Source organism: Musca domestica, unplaced genomic scaffold (genome assembly GCF_030504385.1).
Source record: "Musca domestica strain aabys unplaced genomic scaffold, Musca_domestica.polishedcontigs.V.1.1 15, whole genome shotgun sequence".
NCBI lineage: Eukaryota > Metazoa > Arthropoda > Insecta > Diptera > Muscidae > Musca > Musca domestica.
The window spans coordinates 10,041,996-10,056,950 of NW_026712207.1; the positions used below are offsets into that span (position 1 = coordinate 10,041,996).

At 31.2% G+C, this 14,955-nt stretch overlaps 1 protein-coding gene across 3 annotated transcripts in view; it reads left to right on the forward strand.

The window, feature by feature from the left end:
* Window positions 1–14,326, forward strand: part of LOC101887665 (mitochondrial adenyl nucleotide antiporter SLC25A25) — a 45,647-nt gene extending 31,321 nt beyond the window's left edge. Inside the window, exons 1-4 of one of the 3 annotated variants that reach the window (XM_011298321.3) lie at window positions 671–1,399; window positions 10,258–10,416; window positions 10,483–11,050; window positions 12,574–14,326. In XM_011298321.3, the coding sequence (XP_011296623.2) occupies window positions 1,280–1,399; window positions 10,258–10,416; window positions 10,483–11,050; window positions 12,574–12,806 (1,080 nt within the window). In that variant the 5' untranslated portion in view covers window positions 671–1,279 and the 3' untranslated portion in view covers window positions 12,807–14,326. Of the gene's footprint in view, window positions 1–670; window positions 1,400–9,582; window positions 10,144–10,257; window positions 10,417–10,482; window positions 11,051–12,573 lie in introns of those variants that run through there. The other 2 variants (XM_011298322.3, XM_005177636.4) reach the window with 2 other exon arrangements.
* Window positions 14,327–14,955: the final 629 nt, after the last annotated feature.

Sequence of the window (14,955 nt, forward strand, 5' to 3'; positions counted from 1 at the left end):
TACTGTGCCGTAACGCAGTGTTGCCTACGGTAACGGCGGCAGTTTACATGTTTGATTATTAAATCTAAAAACACTTATTTGTATCACATACTCATGATAAAGTAAGGATTTAGCAGGCTCTTTTGTAAGTATGTAGTCACTGTTGCCACTATGTAATTAATATAGGATTTTTAGCTGAAATTAAAACAAGAAACAAACAAAAATATGCATTGATGGCAATTGAGGACTGGGAATTTATTGATTGTTCTGATTTCCTTTCATGCTAGACAAGAATTTACCTAAAATCATTAAATAATGTTCAAGGCCATTTGATAAATAGTTAGATTTTATCTTTTAAGAAAAATTAAGACTTGCAGGTAACAGCAATTTGGAAAATAGTAAAAATATTTAAAACGTTATCCTAAATCGATGTTTAACTGTTGTTTAGTGTAGTTATCAGCTGCTTTGTCTTTACCTCTCTCCCCCTCTACGTTATGTGGGTTCCATGTGTGTTATTTAATTGTGACTTGACTTGGTCTGCTCTGTCTGCCTGCCTGCACTTTGGGCCTTTGGAAATTTTGTATTCACAAGATATGTGTTTGCATATGTGTGTGTGACAAATGTGAGCGTGTGTGTGTGCGAGACTGATTGTGTTCCTCTAGACTTTTTAATAACAATCAAGTGGCCAATTCATTTTGAATTCAGTCTCACAGCAGCTGTTTCGCGTGTAGGACGTGTTGTCTTCTCCTCAGCTCTTTAAGGAATACAAGACGGTGGCGGATGTTGTTACATAAGAGAGAGCAGTAACAAAACTATTACTGCAATACCCCAAATCTGAGAAGGAAAATTCAGTTTAACTTATTTGAATTTCTATCCGATTCTCTAGACAAATATTCCGCATTCTTTACGTTTTTTTACTATCGTGTGCCTATAACTGACCGTCCCACATTTTTGATTTTGTGAATGAATTTTTTCTGTTGTTGTTTTCTTAAAATTCGGAATTATAACAACAACAATTTGTTACAACTACACAACAATAATTTGTTTTGCCAAAAATAAAAAAACTAAACCAAGTGAAAGTTTTACTAAGCCAAAATCATATCGGAACGTTTTGGATTTAATTAAGCCTTAATCAGAAATAAACTGTGATTTTAATTTAAAAAACAAAACAATTGCTTTATAAGCAATTGATCCAAAAATAAACAAAATAATATTATTATAGTCACAAAGTGACTATTTTGTGTAAATATTATAAAATCTAAAGACTCTCCCTCCCTCCTCATCACAAATTGATGCCATAATGTTGCGAAGTAACAATCAATACCAAACGCCAAATGAATATTACAATATTCAACAAATGGCTGTGGCCGGCGATGTGCTGGAGGATTTTATTGTTATATTCCGAGAAATGATGAAGCGGGTATGTAAAAAAAAATATTAAAAAAAGTATTCAAATTAAAAAAATTTCAAATGAATAACCAAAAAAAAAAAAAAAATAAAATACAACAGGCTTTGTGAAATGCAATGGCATTTTGAAAAATTTGCAAAATAAACATTATTCCAACAAATCGAAAAAAAAAATTAAAAATAATAAATAAAAAATATTCCAATATCCAATAATTTTTCTTACCTAAAAATTTAGATTTTTTGCTTAAAATTATTATCATCATTAGCAAAAAAAATCGGAAATAAATAAAAAAAATTTAAAAAAAAATAAAATTTTCCCAAAAATTTAATTTCAGCTTTAAGTAAAATTATAAGATTTTACAAAAAAATTTTATTTTACAAAAAAATTGTAATTTTACCAATTTTTTTTCTGTTTTTTTGCTTCGAAAAATCTTCGTTTATTTATTTACATTTAAAATATTTTCAATACAAGTCTTTTTTTTAGAATTAATTTCATTATTTTATTGAAGCATTTTTGTTTACAAGTTTCTTGTCTGTTTCCAAAGAACCTTCAGTTTTTAAAAATTACCATATTTTTGTATTTTCGAATATCCATTCCATTTTTACCTTGGCATTTTTTGTCATAATTACCCACAAAAAATACCAAAATCCCCCCAGCCAAGCATTCAACAACTTTTAACTGGGTTAAATAAAAATCAAAAAAGGGAAACTGGTTATTATTTTTTTTCTCAAAAAGCCAATAAACGGAAATGATTCACGTCATTTGTGAGAATTCAATGACTTTTTTACATTTGTTGAAATTGTGGTTTTTTTCTCCACCAAAGGATTTTTTCTTTTTTTCTACTGAATTCCCTTATCATGTTTTATTATGGCAAAAAAAGAACTTACTCATTGTAGGGGTTTTAAGTGCTTTACCCTTCTTTCTCTTCGTGAATTACTCTTTTCTAGAGAATTCTAGTTAGATCTTGTTCCCTTTAGAGAAGATAAAAATATATGCATTACGGCACCGTTAATTGGATGCTCTTAATTTATATGTGTGTGCTCTCTGAGGTTTAAGTGCTGATTTGCTCTTTTATACATTTCTCGTTGTCGATTGTGGCGATGCATGTGTATTTGTGGGCGAGCCAATAAAACTGTGAATTATATGATTGTTGTTGGTGGAGCGCTTTTTATTTGTGTAGGCATGATTGCTGGGTGGCAAAAAAGTCAGTCTGGCAAAAATTTGCCCATAGCAACAGATGAGACGTTTTAGCGTCTGAAACAGTGGAGTCTCCATTAAACGTGGCACATTAAAAATTTATGATTATTGCAATTTATGTCATTCGTTTTTTTTAAATTAAAATAATGGAGAGAAAAATTTTACATAGAATAGAAAAGAGAGAAGAGAAGTGTTCATACAATGGGACTTAATAACAAATGAGGGCAACAGGGGAATGTAGTGAGAGTTTAACATTATAACGGTTAAAACATGAGTGTTTACATCTGTTGATAATGTATTTGGGGTTTTAAAGCATTAAAGTCCCCTTGTTTACATATTCTGTTTGCTGACGTATGAGTATTGAAGTATGACAATACGTATACGTCATTGGCACCGCAATCTGTAAACATTAACAACGCACATATTTTAATTTTTTGTTTACATATTGTCGATGGTCTCATGCCCAAGGGTTCCATATGTTATTTGTGACTTTTTAAAATGTATATCATTTCTAAATGAATAATTTACAAATAACAAATAACTTTAATAATCTGAATACGAATTGAGAAAGGCATATTTTATTTCAGGTAATAACCAAATATTTCCATCTGAACAAATATCAATTATTAAAAAACCAACATTTTCCTCAAAACCACATTCCACTGTTACCATTGACCCATTGTGACAACAAAAAAGTGTTAGCACATACCCCATAAGTTTTATTCAAGCGTAGAGGGCTTGTGACTGTCACATAAAATTCTATGTTTGTCTGGGTAGCAGTTTGGCGCGTTTTAATGATAGCAACCAGTAAACGCCAACAAAGTTGGACTTTTGAACTAGGCATTCATTATTTTGTGGTTTTCAACTGTTGCTAAGGGGCCACAATTTTTATCGCTTCACAGAAAGAAAAAAACCCCGACCGAGTTATGATTCACAATGGAGATTTTGAAATGTGGATTTCGATACATGTGAGAGTCGTTGTGTGTGTGTGTGAATAGAGAGAGGGGGCCAATTACAAATTTGGTTTTGGTTTTCATTCATAAAACTCATAATGGCCTCCAATGAGGAATTTATTACCCCACCCCCCTCAACACACATGCGTTAATGGTTGTTTAAATAATTTTTTGTGGTGTTTTTTTTTATTATTTGTTTGGGGGGCTTGTCTGCGTAAACAACAACCTTTATACACTTGGCTCTCTTTGACTTGTGTTAATAATGCACACACATATGCGTGTGTGAATAAGCCATTGACGCAATACTTATTTTTGCCTTCCAAGACTCATTCAAAATAGCAGTGGGCAGCAGCAGCATCATAATCTCAAACGTCACCACCTTATTTGTGTGGGGAAAACAAAAACAAACGTCATGGCATTTTTTGCTGCCATGGCTCAAAGTGTTATCTCTCTCTCTCTTTTTAATAAATAAAGTCATTGTACAAGTTTTTTGTTTTTTTTTTTCAAAATCACAACAACCAATTCACTTGTTTGCAGTTCCACATTCCTTTCCGCCACTCAGCCATCCACTTACCAAAAAAAGAAACTCGTCTGTGCAGCGTAGCGTTTTTGGAACGAACATTATTGCATAAATATGTTGGCAAAAAAACCAATTGAGGCCATTATCAAAAACACGGATTTCGTTTTCGTTTTTTTTTTTACTTTGAATTTTTGTTAGTCATTTTCTGTTGCCAAGTGTTGAAAAAATGCCAACGTTTTCACAACTGGTTTTTTTGGGCTCTGTATTGCTCTCTCTTTGATGGTTTTCTCTGTGGGGTTTTTGCAACGGTTCTCTTTTTCTCTTTGCATGACAATTGCAAAAAAGGGAATAGTTTTGTTAAGCAAATATAAACAATTTTTTATAAATTAAATTGCAAGAAATTATCATTAAATGTTGTTGTTTTTGTTGTAACCTAAACGGATTTAATATTAGAAGAATTTGTTGTAAAATAAATTAATGTTATTATTTGTGGAATCTCTCTTTGAAATTAAATGCAGAAAATTGTGGAGAATGTAATAGTAATTTGTTCAACAAAAGTAAATAATTTATTAAAACAAATAAACATTAATTTTTTGTAAACAAAATACCTCAATTATTTATTTAACTTTTGCAGTTATGACTAGTTTTCATTTCCTTTACTTTTGGTTCTTATGAAATAACATTTGTTTGGCTCTCTTTGGGTTATCTTTCCATTTAAGTGGGGATAAGTGGCAATTAATTTTCAAATTGATAAAAATTAGAATGAAAAAAATTTAATTTCTGAAGTTTCTAGTTTATTTACCTTTTTTCAGTCATAAAAAATGATTTTTTCCTTTGTTTTGCTTTGCATCAAAGAAACTGTTGGTCATAAGAGAACATGTTCTGGCTCTCTTTTTTTGTTTGATGAGGAATACAAGGAAATAAATAGTTATTCTTAATTTAATAACAAATAATTAAATAAAACTTGTTATAAATACTTCATAATATAAAAATATGAGAAATATATTCTCTTTTTCTTATTTATGAATGGTTTTTGAGATAATTTCTACTCTTGCTGTTATTATTAGCAAAGAGAGAGTCAGAAGTATGTGAAGAGTACAGCATGAACCCACCATTAGAGGAAATGAAAAGTTATTTTTTAATTTGATAACTATTAAATTAAGCTTGTCATATTAAGTAAAAAACATTAAAATATAGAATGAGTGGTTTTTGATGTAATTTTTTATACTCTTGCTATTATTATTTGCCAAGAGAGAGTCACAAATATGTAAAGAGTACAGCATGAAACCACCAATAGAGGAAATGAAAAGTTATTCTTTAATTTGATAACAAACCAAAGAAACTTGTTATAAATACTAAACAAATATTAAACTATGGAAAACATATCTAGTTTTTCTTTTTTGTAAGTGGTTTTTGAGGTAATTTCTACTTTTACTGTTATTATATGCAAAGAGAGCGCCTAGTATGTTAAGAGCATGCCACATTATTTTGATTAGTTTCTACGGCTCACCTTTACGTCCAGCATTTTTTAAACATTTTTATAGAAATGTAAATGTATTTGCTTGGAATATTTTTAAAACTGCAATAATCCAATGGGTTTATATTTTTATGTATATTAATCCCTAATATAAGAAAAGGAGAGAGAAATTAACAGGCCATAATGCAATTTAATTTTAAGAGAATAAGGTTTTGCTCTATAATATAGAGTCTATATGCAAATCTGTTTAAGGGAACTACTACCAATATTTCTGACATATTTTTCATTTTATTGGATTCTTGGTATTTCTAATTCCAATGAGACCCATTTGCATTCAAATTCCAATTGAAGAAGCATTTTTTATTATTATTTTCATGGGAATTATTTTCCCATTAGATTCTATTGTTTTCCTTCACATATCAATTGATTGATTGGAAAAAACTAATCGAACAAACAAAAAAAATTGAGAAAATTCCAGATAATACTGGTCAAGTTTTTTTTGCTACATTTCAGAATTCCCTATTCAATGCCACAAACTAGTAATTGGCAAAAAAATATACAAAAAAGCTTTTATTTAATTGTTTGTGGGCTTGTGTGTTTTATGATTGTTATTTCATTTTCTTTTTTGTGGGGTGGTGTTAATAAAATTGTTTTCGATTTTTATGGCCGGGGTCCGGGGTCTACGACATTTTTCTCGTGATGTCTGCGGACGGGTAACATGACTTTTTGAATAAACAGTAATTTGTATTTATTTGTTCGCTAAAATCACTTTGAACAAAAAAGCGTATAGGCGTTAAAAGTCCATTAGAAATTTTTTGCTAAAATGGAAATGAATGGGGAAGAGGAAAAGTTTTTTTGTGTTTTGTGCAAAATTTTCTTTTTTTGAGTTTTTGTGAGAACAAAAGCAACAATTTGTATTGGCATTGAAAAGCGTCTACGCAACATTTAAAGTGCAATGTCAATGTTATAACAAACAGACAGATACAACAACAATAATATTAACAAAGAATGTCTTGTCGAGGCAAATATTTGCTAATATCTACCCAACTCTGGCCAATTTTTATGTGCTTCTACACAAGTTTACAAAAACATTTCAATAACCCAAAATAATGGACAACAAACTGCAACAAATTTCAAAATTTGCCGCCATAATTTTTACATTTTTTTTTTTTTCAAAAAATATCGGAAATAGCATCAAATTTTAGAATAAATTTAGATTTGTTCGAATTGGTCATCTCTGACACTTTGGTAATATTTTACATTTTTTTTTTAAATTTTACCAATTATTTTTTTTTAAGTTAAAATTAAATTAAGTTAAAATTAATTAAATTAAAATTTTTTTTATTTTTAAATACTATTTTTTTAATTTGAAAGATTCTAAAAAAATTCAAAACAAATGTATCCACATATTTTGTAATTTTTTTTTCTTTTAAAATTTTATTTCTTTTTTAAATTTTACATTTTTTTTAAATTTTAAAAATTTAAAACAAATATGTCCACGTATTTTTTAAATTTATATCTGTTTTTGCCTAATGGCAAATACAATTTTCTAAATGTCTGAATTGTCAAATAGTGTAAACATGTCATTTTTTGCACATACCAATACATACACACATACCTTCGCACATATATAGAGCATTTATCTATCTACACCTATGTCTAAAAATAGTTAACGTCATTGTTTTTCCACTTTTCCTATTTAATTTTCCCCGGCATATGCCATCGATCTGTTTTGGCTACAGGAGATATGTATAGATTTGACTACATGAAAGACAACAACATAGCCAATGAACATTCCCAAGCAAAAATGCTAATACGTAATTAACGTAATTTAAAAAAAAATTGGCAAACTCGCAAGTGACAAATATACAGAAGACATCATATGTATATATACATATATAACGGAAGACATATATAATTGTTATAATTTCATTATTTTCTTTTTCTCTATTATATTTTTTAAGTGCAAACAAATGCTTGTGTTTCAATGATTTGTTGTTTGTTGTTGTTTGACACAAAAGCTTTGTTGATAAGATTCCTTATTCCAACTGTTTATTTTTGACTTATCTTGAAAATATATAATTTAATTTTTAATTACCGTCTGGAATTTGGAAGACTTTATAAAAGTGTCTCTGCCATATCACGTGAAAACTTGTGGAAATAAACTTTTCAATTGTTTTCAAAAAACAAACAACAATCCTGGTTTTCGAAAATAACCTGAAAACCTTATTTTGAAATCAGCTTTGCTTTTAATGCCTCTTTCTCTCTATGTTTGCTTGACAATTGAAATCTTAAACATATGTAGATTAATTTACAAAGAACAAACTCACCCCTCTTTCTTGCTCTCTCTCTCTCTCACCTACTCTGTAGTTGTGTGTTAATGCGTAGAAAAAAAGTAAACGACCCGACCAGTAAATGGCTGATGAAATACTATATATGAATTGCCTTAGACTTTCTTTGAGTGGAACATTAGGTGTATTTTTTTTAGGAAAAATTTTATTTTTTAATTTTTTTATTAATTTTTATTTTTTATAAATGAAAAAAAAAATTGCAGAAAAAATGTACAAGAAAATGTATATATGTAAGAGTCCAGCAGACATAATATACATTTGAGTAAAATTTTATTTTATATTTTTGTTCGGAAGCTAAAGTGATTTCCACAGACGGGCATCGCTAAATCTACATAGAATTTTATACTGATCAAGAATATCTATACTTGGTGGGGTCTAAAATGTACATTTCGAGGTGTTACTATGGTGGAGGGCATAAAAATATAAGTATTATAGCATGCTATACTTTTTCAAAACACAATATTTTCCATAGAACGGTAAAGTGCATTAATAGAATGTGCATATAATTTTTTATGCCATATCTTTCTCTGGTCTCTTTTGACAATGCGATGTGACATTTCTAATGGGGAATTTTTTTACACGTTCCTGATTTTAGGAGCCATATTGGACCATGCTCTTTCACTTTTTGTTCATTTTTACTCTTGAAATTAGCAAGAGAAACAATTTTTAAGTTGCCACCAAACTATCCTTCAATAACGAAATACTTATTTTATAACATGCTAGATTTTTTTTATTTATTGCATTGCGCGAAATCTCTTTCTCGGGTCTCTTTTAGTAATGAAATTTAAATAATGTGATATGACATTTCTCGTTGAGGATTTTCATCTCCCACATTCCTGTTCTACGAGCCATTTTCCATTATGATCTCTCTGTTAGATTTTACTCTCTTTACCAAGAGAAACATTTTTATGCCAATTTTTTCATAGATGAGAGTCATGAGTAAAACAGACTACGAATAATGTTCAACAAATGTTTTAATCAAATATTTTTTGCGCTTATTTTGATTATATATTTGTCAAAAATGATTAAATAAATACAAATTCAACACAGGAAATTTATTTAAAAGTTCTCTTAAAAATATCTCTTTTATAATTTTTGCCATCTTTGCCTCATTCAATGAGGAAATACAAAAATGTTATAACATGTTTTATTTTATTTTTTAATTAATTACATCCGTTCATTACATCTCTTTTTTATGGTCTCTTTTGGCAATGAAATTTAAGCAATGAGATGTGTGACATTTTTTTTTTTTTTTTTTTTTTTTTTTCATCTCTCATATTCCTCCAACTTTCCCATTGAAGGGAAAGTTTTCTTTTATTTTGTTTTGGGTTAACGAATTCCATTGCAATTTCCCCTTTTATTTTGCAACGTGCGTCGTTCATCAACGTTAATTTTCCTCTTCACGACATTCATTCATCAATTCATGCATTGTTGTACAATTACTTTGTAGCACAACACTTGGCTGCCAGTTGCTCTCTTAACTGTATTGTGCAAAAGGAAGAGATACTAAAGCAAGAGATTTACCTATGCAAAGGAAGAGTTTCTCTTTCTCCCAAAAATTTTGTGATAATGTTGTGCTCTTTGATGCTGTTGGGTTATGCTCTCACATGGTGTTCATGATTATTTTGGCTCTCTCCTTTTAACAGATTTCGTTTTCCTCCGTGTTTTTGTTGCTGTTGTTGTTAATTTTTTCGTTAATTTCATTTTGGACTGGCAATTTTCAGTTTGAATTTAGCCATGCATTATTATTGTGTGCATAACAATTCGTGGTGCGGTGGTGCTCTGATGTTGTGCTGTTATTAGTTAAGCGCGCAAGCCAATCAACTCAAACCAAGCGAACGAGCAGCCAACAACGCAAAGCAACCAGCCAACTCATTGCATATAATGTCGTATTACGTGATTTTTTGGTTGTAATAATTTTCCCTTTTTCAATTTTTTGCGATAAAAATCTTAAAATTTCAACAATTGTTGTGGCTTGTGAATAAATCGAGACAATAGCGCAAGTGGTGGTGAGGATAGGCGGTGTTTTAAATTGCTTGCGCGTGGCATTCACCTAGAGCAGCAGCATCAGAAATTGCAACTATCTCCCCCCCAGCTGGTGGCTGGCTCTCACTCTCAAATATCACCAAAATTAGTTGTTTATTTGTCTGTTGTTGTTGTTTGAGAAGTTTTTCGTTTAGTTTTGCCATCTATCTATTTTATTATTTTGAAAACAAACCACCAAGATGCTTCAATTACTTCAAGATGAAGATGAGCCTGTATGTATGCTTTAATGTTTATTTGAAATATGTAAATTTTAGTTCACACAAAAAGTATTTTATGTTTTGAGAATTTAAAAAATTATTTATAATTTTTTCTTTTTTTAATTTTAGTACCTCGATATTGGTGAGGACATGAACGTACCTGATGATTTTACACCAACAGAATTACAAAGTGGCATGTGGTGGCGTCATTTGGCAGCTGGCGGTGTGGCTGGCGCTGTATCACGGACATGTACTGCACCCCTAGATAGAATAAAAGTGTTTTTGCAGGTAAATATTAGCACTTCCTATCTTTCGAAGGCGATATTAATTCCATTCTCTCTCTTTTCCTTCTAGGTTCAAACACAAAAGACAGGAATCTCAGATAGTTTAAGATATATGCTAAGAGAGGGCGGCCTACGAAGTATGTGGCGCGGCAATGGCATCAACGTTTTGAAAATTGCCCCCGAATCCGCACTGAAATTCGCCGCCTACGAGAAAATCAAACGACTGATACGCGGCGATGACAAACGACAAATGACAATTGGGGAGCGATTCATAGCCGGTGCCGCAGCCGGTGGCATCTCACAGACTGTCATCTATCCCATGGAAGTATTAAAGACACGCCTGGCCCTGCGCAAAACTGGCCAATATACGGGTATTGTGGATGCGGCGAAAAAGATCTATGTACACGAAGGTGTACGCAGCTTTTATCGCGGTTACATTCCAAATATGTTGGGCATTATTCCATATGCTGGCATTGATTTGGCTGTCTACGAAACGTTGAAGAAGAAATATCTGAGTAGTCATAATACGGAACAGCCAAGCTTTTTGGTATTGTTGGCGTGTGGCAGTGCCTCGAGTACGCTGGGTCAGGTGTGTTCGTATCCGTTGGCGTTGGTGAGGACACGACTACAAGCGCAAGGTGAGAAAAAAAAAACCAAGAAAAACAATTTTGAAAGAAGGGAAAGAATGGGAGTGGACGAATTTCTTTAATGGTCTAGGATTGGAAATTTGAATAGAAATTTTTATACCCTCAGCCATATAGTGAGAGAGGGAGTGTTTATATCATTTGATACGGCCAAAACGTGCCTCATCGAAATAACGATTTTAGACCCCAGGTCTCTTTGGACCAAATCCGTTTCAGGACATTTGGACTCGATCTAGCAATGTCGGTCCGTCCGTAACTCTCGAAGGGAGTATCCGATTTGATCCAAACTTGGTACATCGTAATATTATTATTTATTTTACATCGAGTTTGGAGATGGGCAATATCGGTCCACTCCTGGTGGTACCTCCCCCACAAAATGTCAACATTTTCAAAGAAACTAATTTACTTCACAGAAAGAGAACGGATGATCCGATTTTGTTCCAACTTTGCGAATCCTAATATTTGCATCAGAGCTAGGTTAGGTGCGAAAATGGTCGGTCCACTCCATCATGTACCTCCAACACAAAGGGTGAAAATTTTGAATAATTATAACTTTTATAAAATGTGATGTAAGAGTCCGGTTGTCTTCAAACTACACACATCGCAATATTTTTAATAACCCGAAGTCTGGTGTGAAGATGGGATACATCGGTCCACTCCTTTCGGTACCTCCCACACAAAGGGTAAAATTTTTGAATATTTATGAAGCTCATAAAACGCGAAATTAACATCCGATTCCATTGAGACTTGGCACATCTCAATCTTTCCATCAACACAAGGTCTGTTATAAAGATGGTAGAGATCGGAACATTCTTTCTGGTACCTCACCCACAAAGGGTAAAAGTTTCGAATAATCAAAAATCTTCAAATTACACAAATCACGATATTTTTTTTAACCCAAGGTCTGGTGTGAATTTTGGATACATCAGCCCCCTCCTTCTGATACCTCCCCCACAAAGGGTCAACATTTCGGGTATTCATGAACCTCATAAAACGCGAAATTAACATCCGATTCTATTCAGACTTGGTACATCTCAATATCTCCATCATCACCAGATCTGTTATAAAGATGGTAGAGATCGGACCATTTCTTCGGGTACCACCCCCAAATAGGGTTCAAGATTTTGAAAACAAAACGCTCAAAGAAAGCGAAATAAACATCCAATTCTCTTCAAATTTCACACATCCAAATATTTTGCTGATGTTGTTGGTTAAATCTGGTACCTCACCGTCAGAGGTCACAAAATTGCAGATATATCATATAGAGTACAGGAAGTAGTCGATATAGTCCCAAACTGGCTCGTTGTAATATTTATATGAGTTTTAGGTTATATACGAATGGGTCAATATTGGTCAATTGCTTCGAAACTTCCCCACATAAAGGGTCAACAGTTTGAAAAATCATAACTCAAGGCTAGGGGCTATACATCTGTCGGCAAAACCGACTGATACCACTTTATTTGTTTTACCTGAACTTTGTACTAATTTTGTCCTTCTCTCTCTCTCTTTGATTTCAGTCGTTGCAAAATCCAAACAAAGTCCGCCCATGGGTGCTATACCATTGAAACAGGCCGGTGCCGCAAATGATGACAACATGATGGGTGTTTTCCGTAAAATCTTGCGTACCGAAGGCATTTGTGGTCTCTACCGTGGCATTACACCGAATTTCATTAAAGTTTTACCTGCAGTCTCCATTAGTTATGTTGTCTATGAGTATTCAAGCAGATGTTTGGGTGTTAATATGACATGATTTGTTTGCCAAGGACCAGCAGCAGCAGCTGTTGCAGACGTAGTGCATTGTATTATGGCGGCAGCGGCGGCAGTAGCATGTAAAACCACAACAACAACAACAAGAAATTCTGAACAAAAATCCGAGAAGAAATCAGCAGCTGTGCTTGCTCTCTTTTTATTAAGTCTAAAAAATATCCTCGATTCCTTAATTAGTCTCTTCTGTTACCACAACTACTATAATTATTATTATTTTTATGATAATTACTCTATATGAAAGAAAAGAAAACAACAAGAAAAGAAAAAAGCAAAAACAAAACTTTCTATGTCTCTAGCTATGCCTATTTCTATTCTACTTTGTAATCTACTCGTAAAATTAACTTAGCCTTAATATAGTTTAATTTATTCTATTTTTTGTATTGTATTTCATAGTAATGTTTCCAAACGATGCAAGAAGAAAGAAAGAAAACAGGAAATCAATGCATAGGAAAAAAAGCTATAAATGAAATTACTCAATGATTGCCCAACAAAAAAGAAAAACGAAAAAATCTAAAAAAAATAGCAAAGACAAGAAGATTGATAAAAAAATAAAAACAAGAGAGAAGAAAAACTTTCCTAAGTGATACTATTGCTAATATATATTTTACATATAATAGAAGAAAATAAAATAAAAAAAAAAAAACACAAACAAATTCAAATAAAACTTTTTTGTTTTTTAATTGCAAAAGAACTAAAAATAAATTGAAAGAATAACAAGAAGCGTAAATAACATACAATTATCAAAAACCCCGTATATATTTATTGAAAATGCTATGTATTTAATAATTGTTATTTTTTTATTTTATTTATTTGTAAATTATATAAAAAAACCAGAAAATGCCACTCCCCTCTCTAAGAAAAAAAAAACACTGACACAAACATTGAATTACAGTCCGTTTTTTACAAAAAAAAAAAAAAAAAATAATAATTATATTTTTTAAAATATTTTCAATACTGGGCTAAAACATGTAAAGAAAAAAGAATTAACATTAAAAAAACAATACCTATAAACAAAATATAGAAACAATTTTATAATTAAAAAAAAGTAAACGAGTATTTTTTTCTCACATTTGTTTATTGTAGTTCTAACAAAATTTCCAAATTTTTGTTAGGAGGCATTTTTATGAGGCTGAAAGTAAAATCTATGTTTCAACTTCTTTTTTTGTTGAAAACAAAAAAGAAAAGTTAAAAAGAGAGACAAATTGAAAATCTAAAAAAATAACTAAAAAAACACAAACAAAAGAAACTCAACGATATTATTATTATAAATAAATCTTAACAAAAGAAAAAAACCAAACACAAAAGTTAATAATTAAAAAACAACAATATATACCAAGCTATATATATGGCCCCAAATTTCTTTAACAATATTTAACCAAACCTCAAATTTGAAAATCTATTCAAACAGTTATTGAAAATTACCAAATATTGAATTACATACATAATACACACATATATTTTGTCCAAAAACAAAATGCATAATATTTCTATAACTATCAAAAACAAATATCTATCCAAACAAAACAAAAAATATTGTGAAAACCAAATAACAAAACATTAAACTATTTTACTTTTTATAAAAGCATTTACTCTTGGATTTGTTTTTCAATAAAAAAATGTTTCTTATTCGATAATGATAACAACAACAAAAAACGTGTGAACCATTTATAAATGCCTTTTATGTAAACGTAAATTGTTTCAAAATACAAAATTGAAAATTGAATTTTTTTCTCTTTAAAATCCAAATAAACTTTACCATAATAAAAACAATAATAAAAAAACTGTTTTGTGTTTGAAAACTAATTGTGGAGTTTTTTATTGGTGGAGATCTGGGGTATGAATATGGAATACAAATTTGGGCTTGGTTTGGTTTAAGAATGCGTGGCTACATGCTACTCGGCAACTGCTTCAATTGGAGTTCTTCGCTCCATTGTGTTCATCCTAGGAAAAAAAATATTTTTTTGGTCAGAAGGAGATAAAGAAAAAAAGGAAGGGTTTGTCAAAGAAGGTTGGTCTGCTTGGCAGGGGAGTGCTTTTGGCAAACTTGTAGATGACGATGGGATCTATGTTTGAAAAATAAAACAAGTAAAATAGTATCAGTTGGTTTTGCCGACATATGTATACCCCCAGCC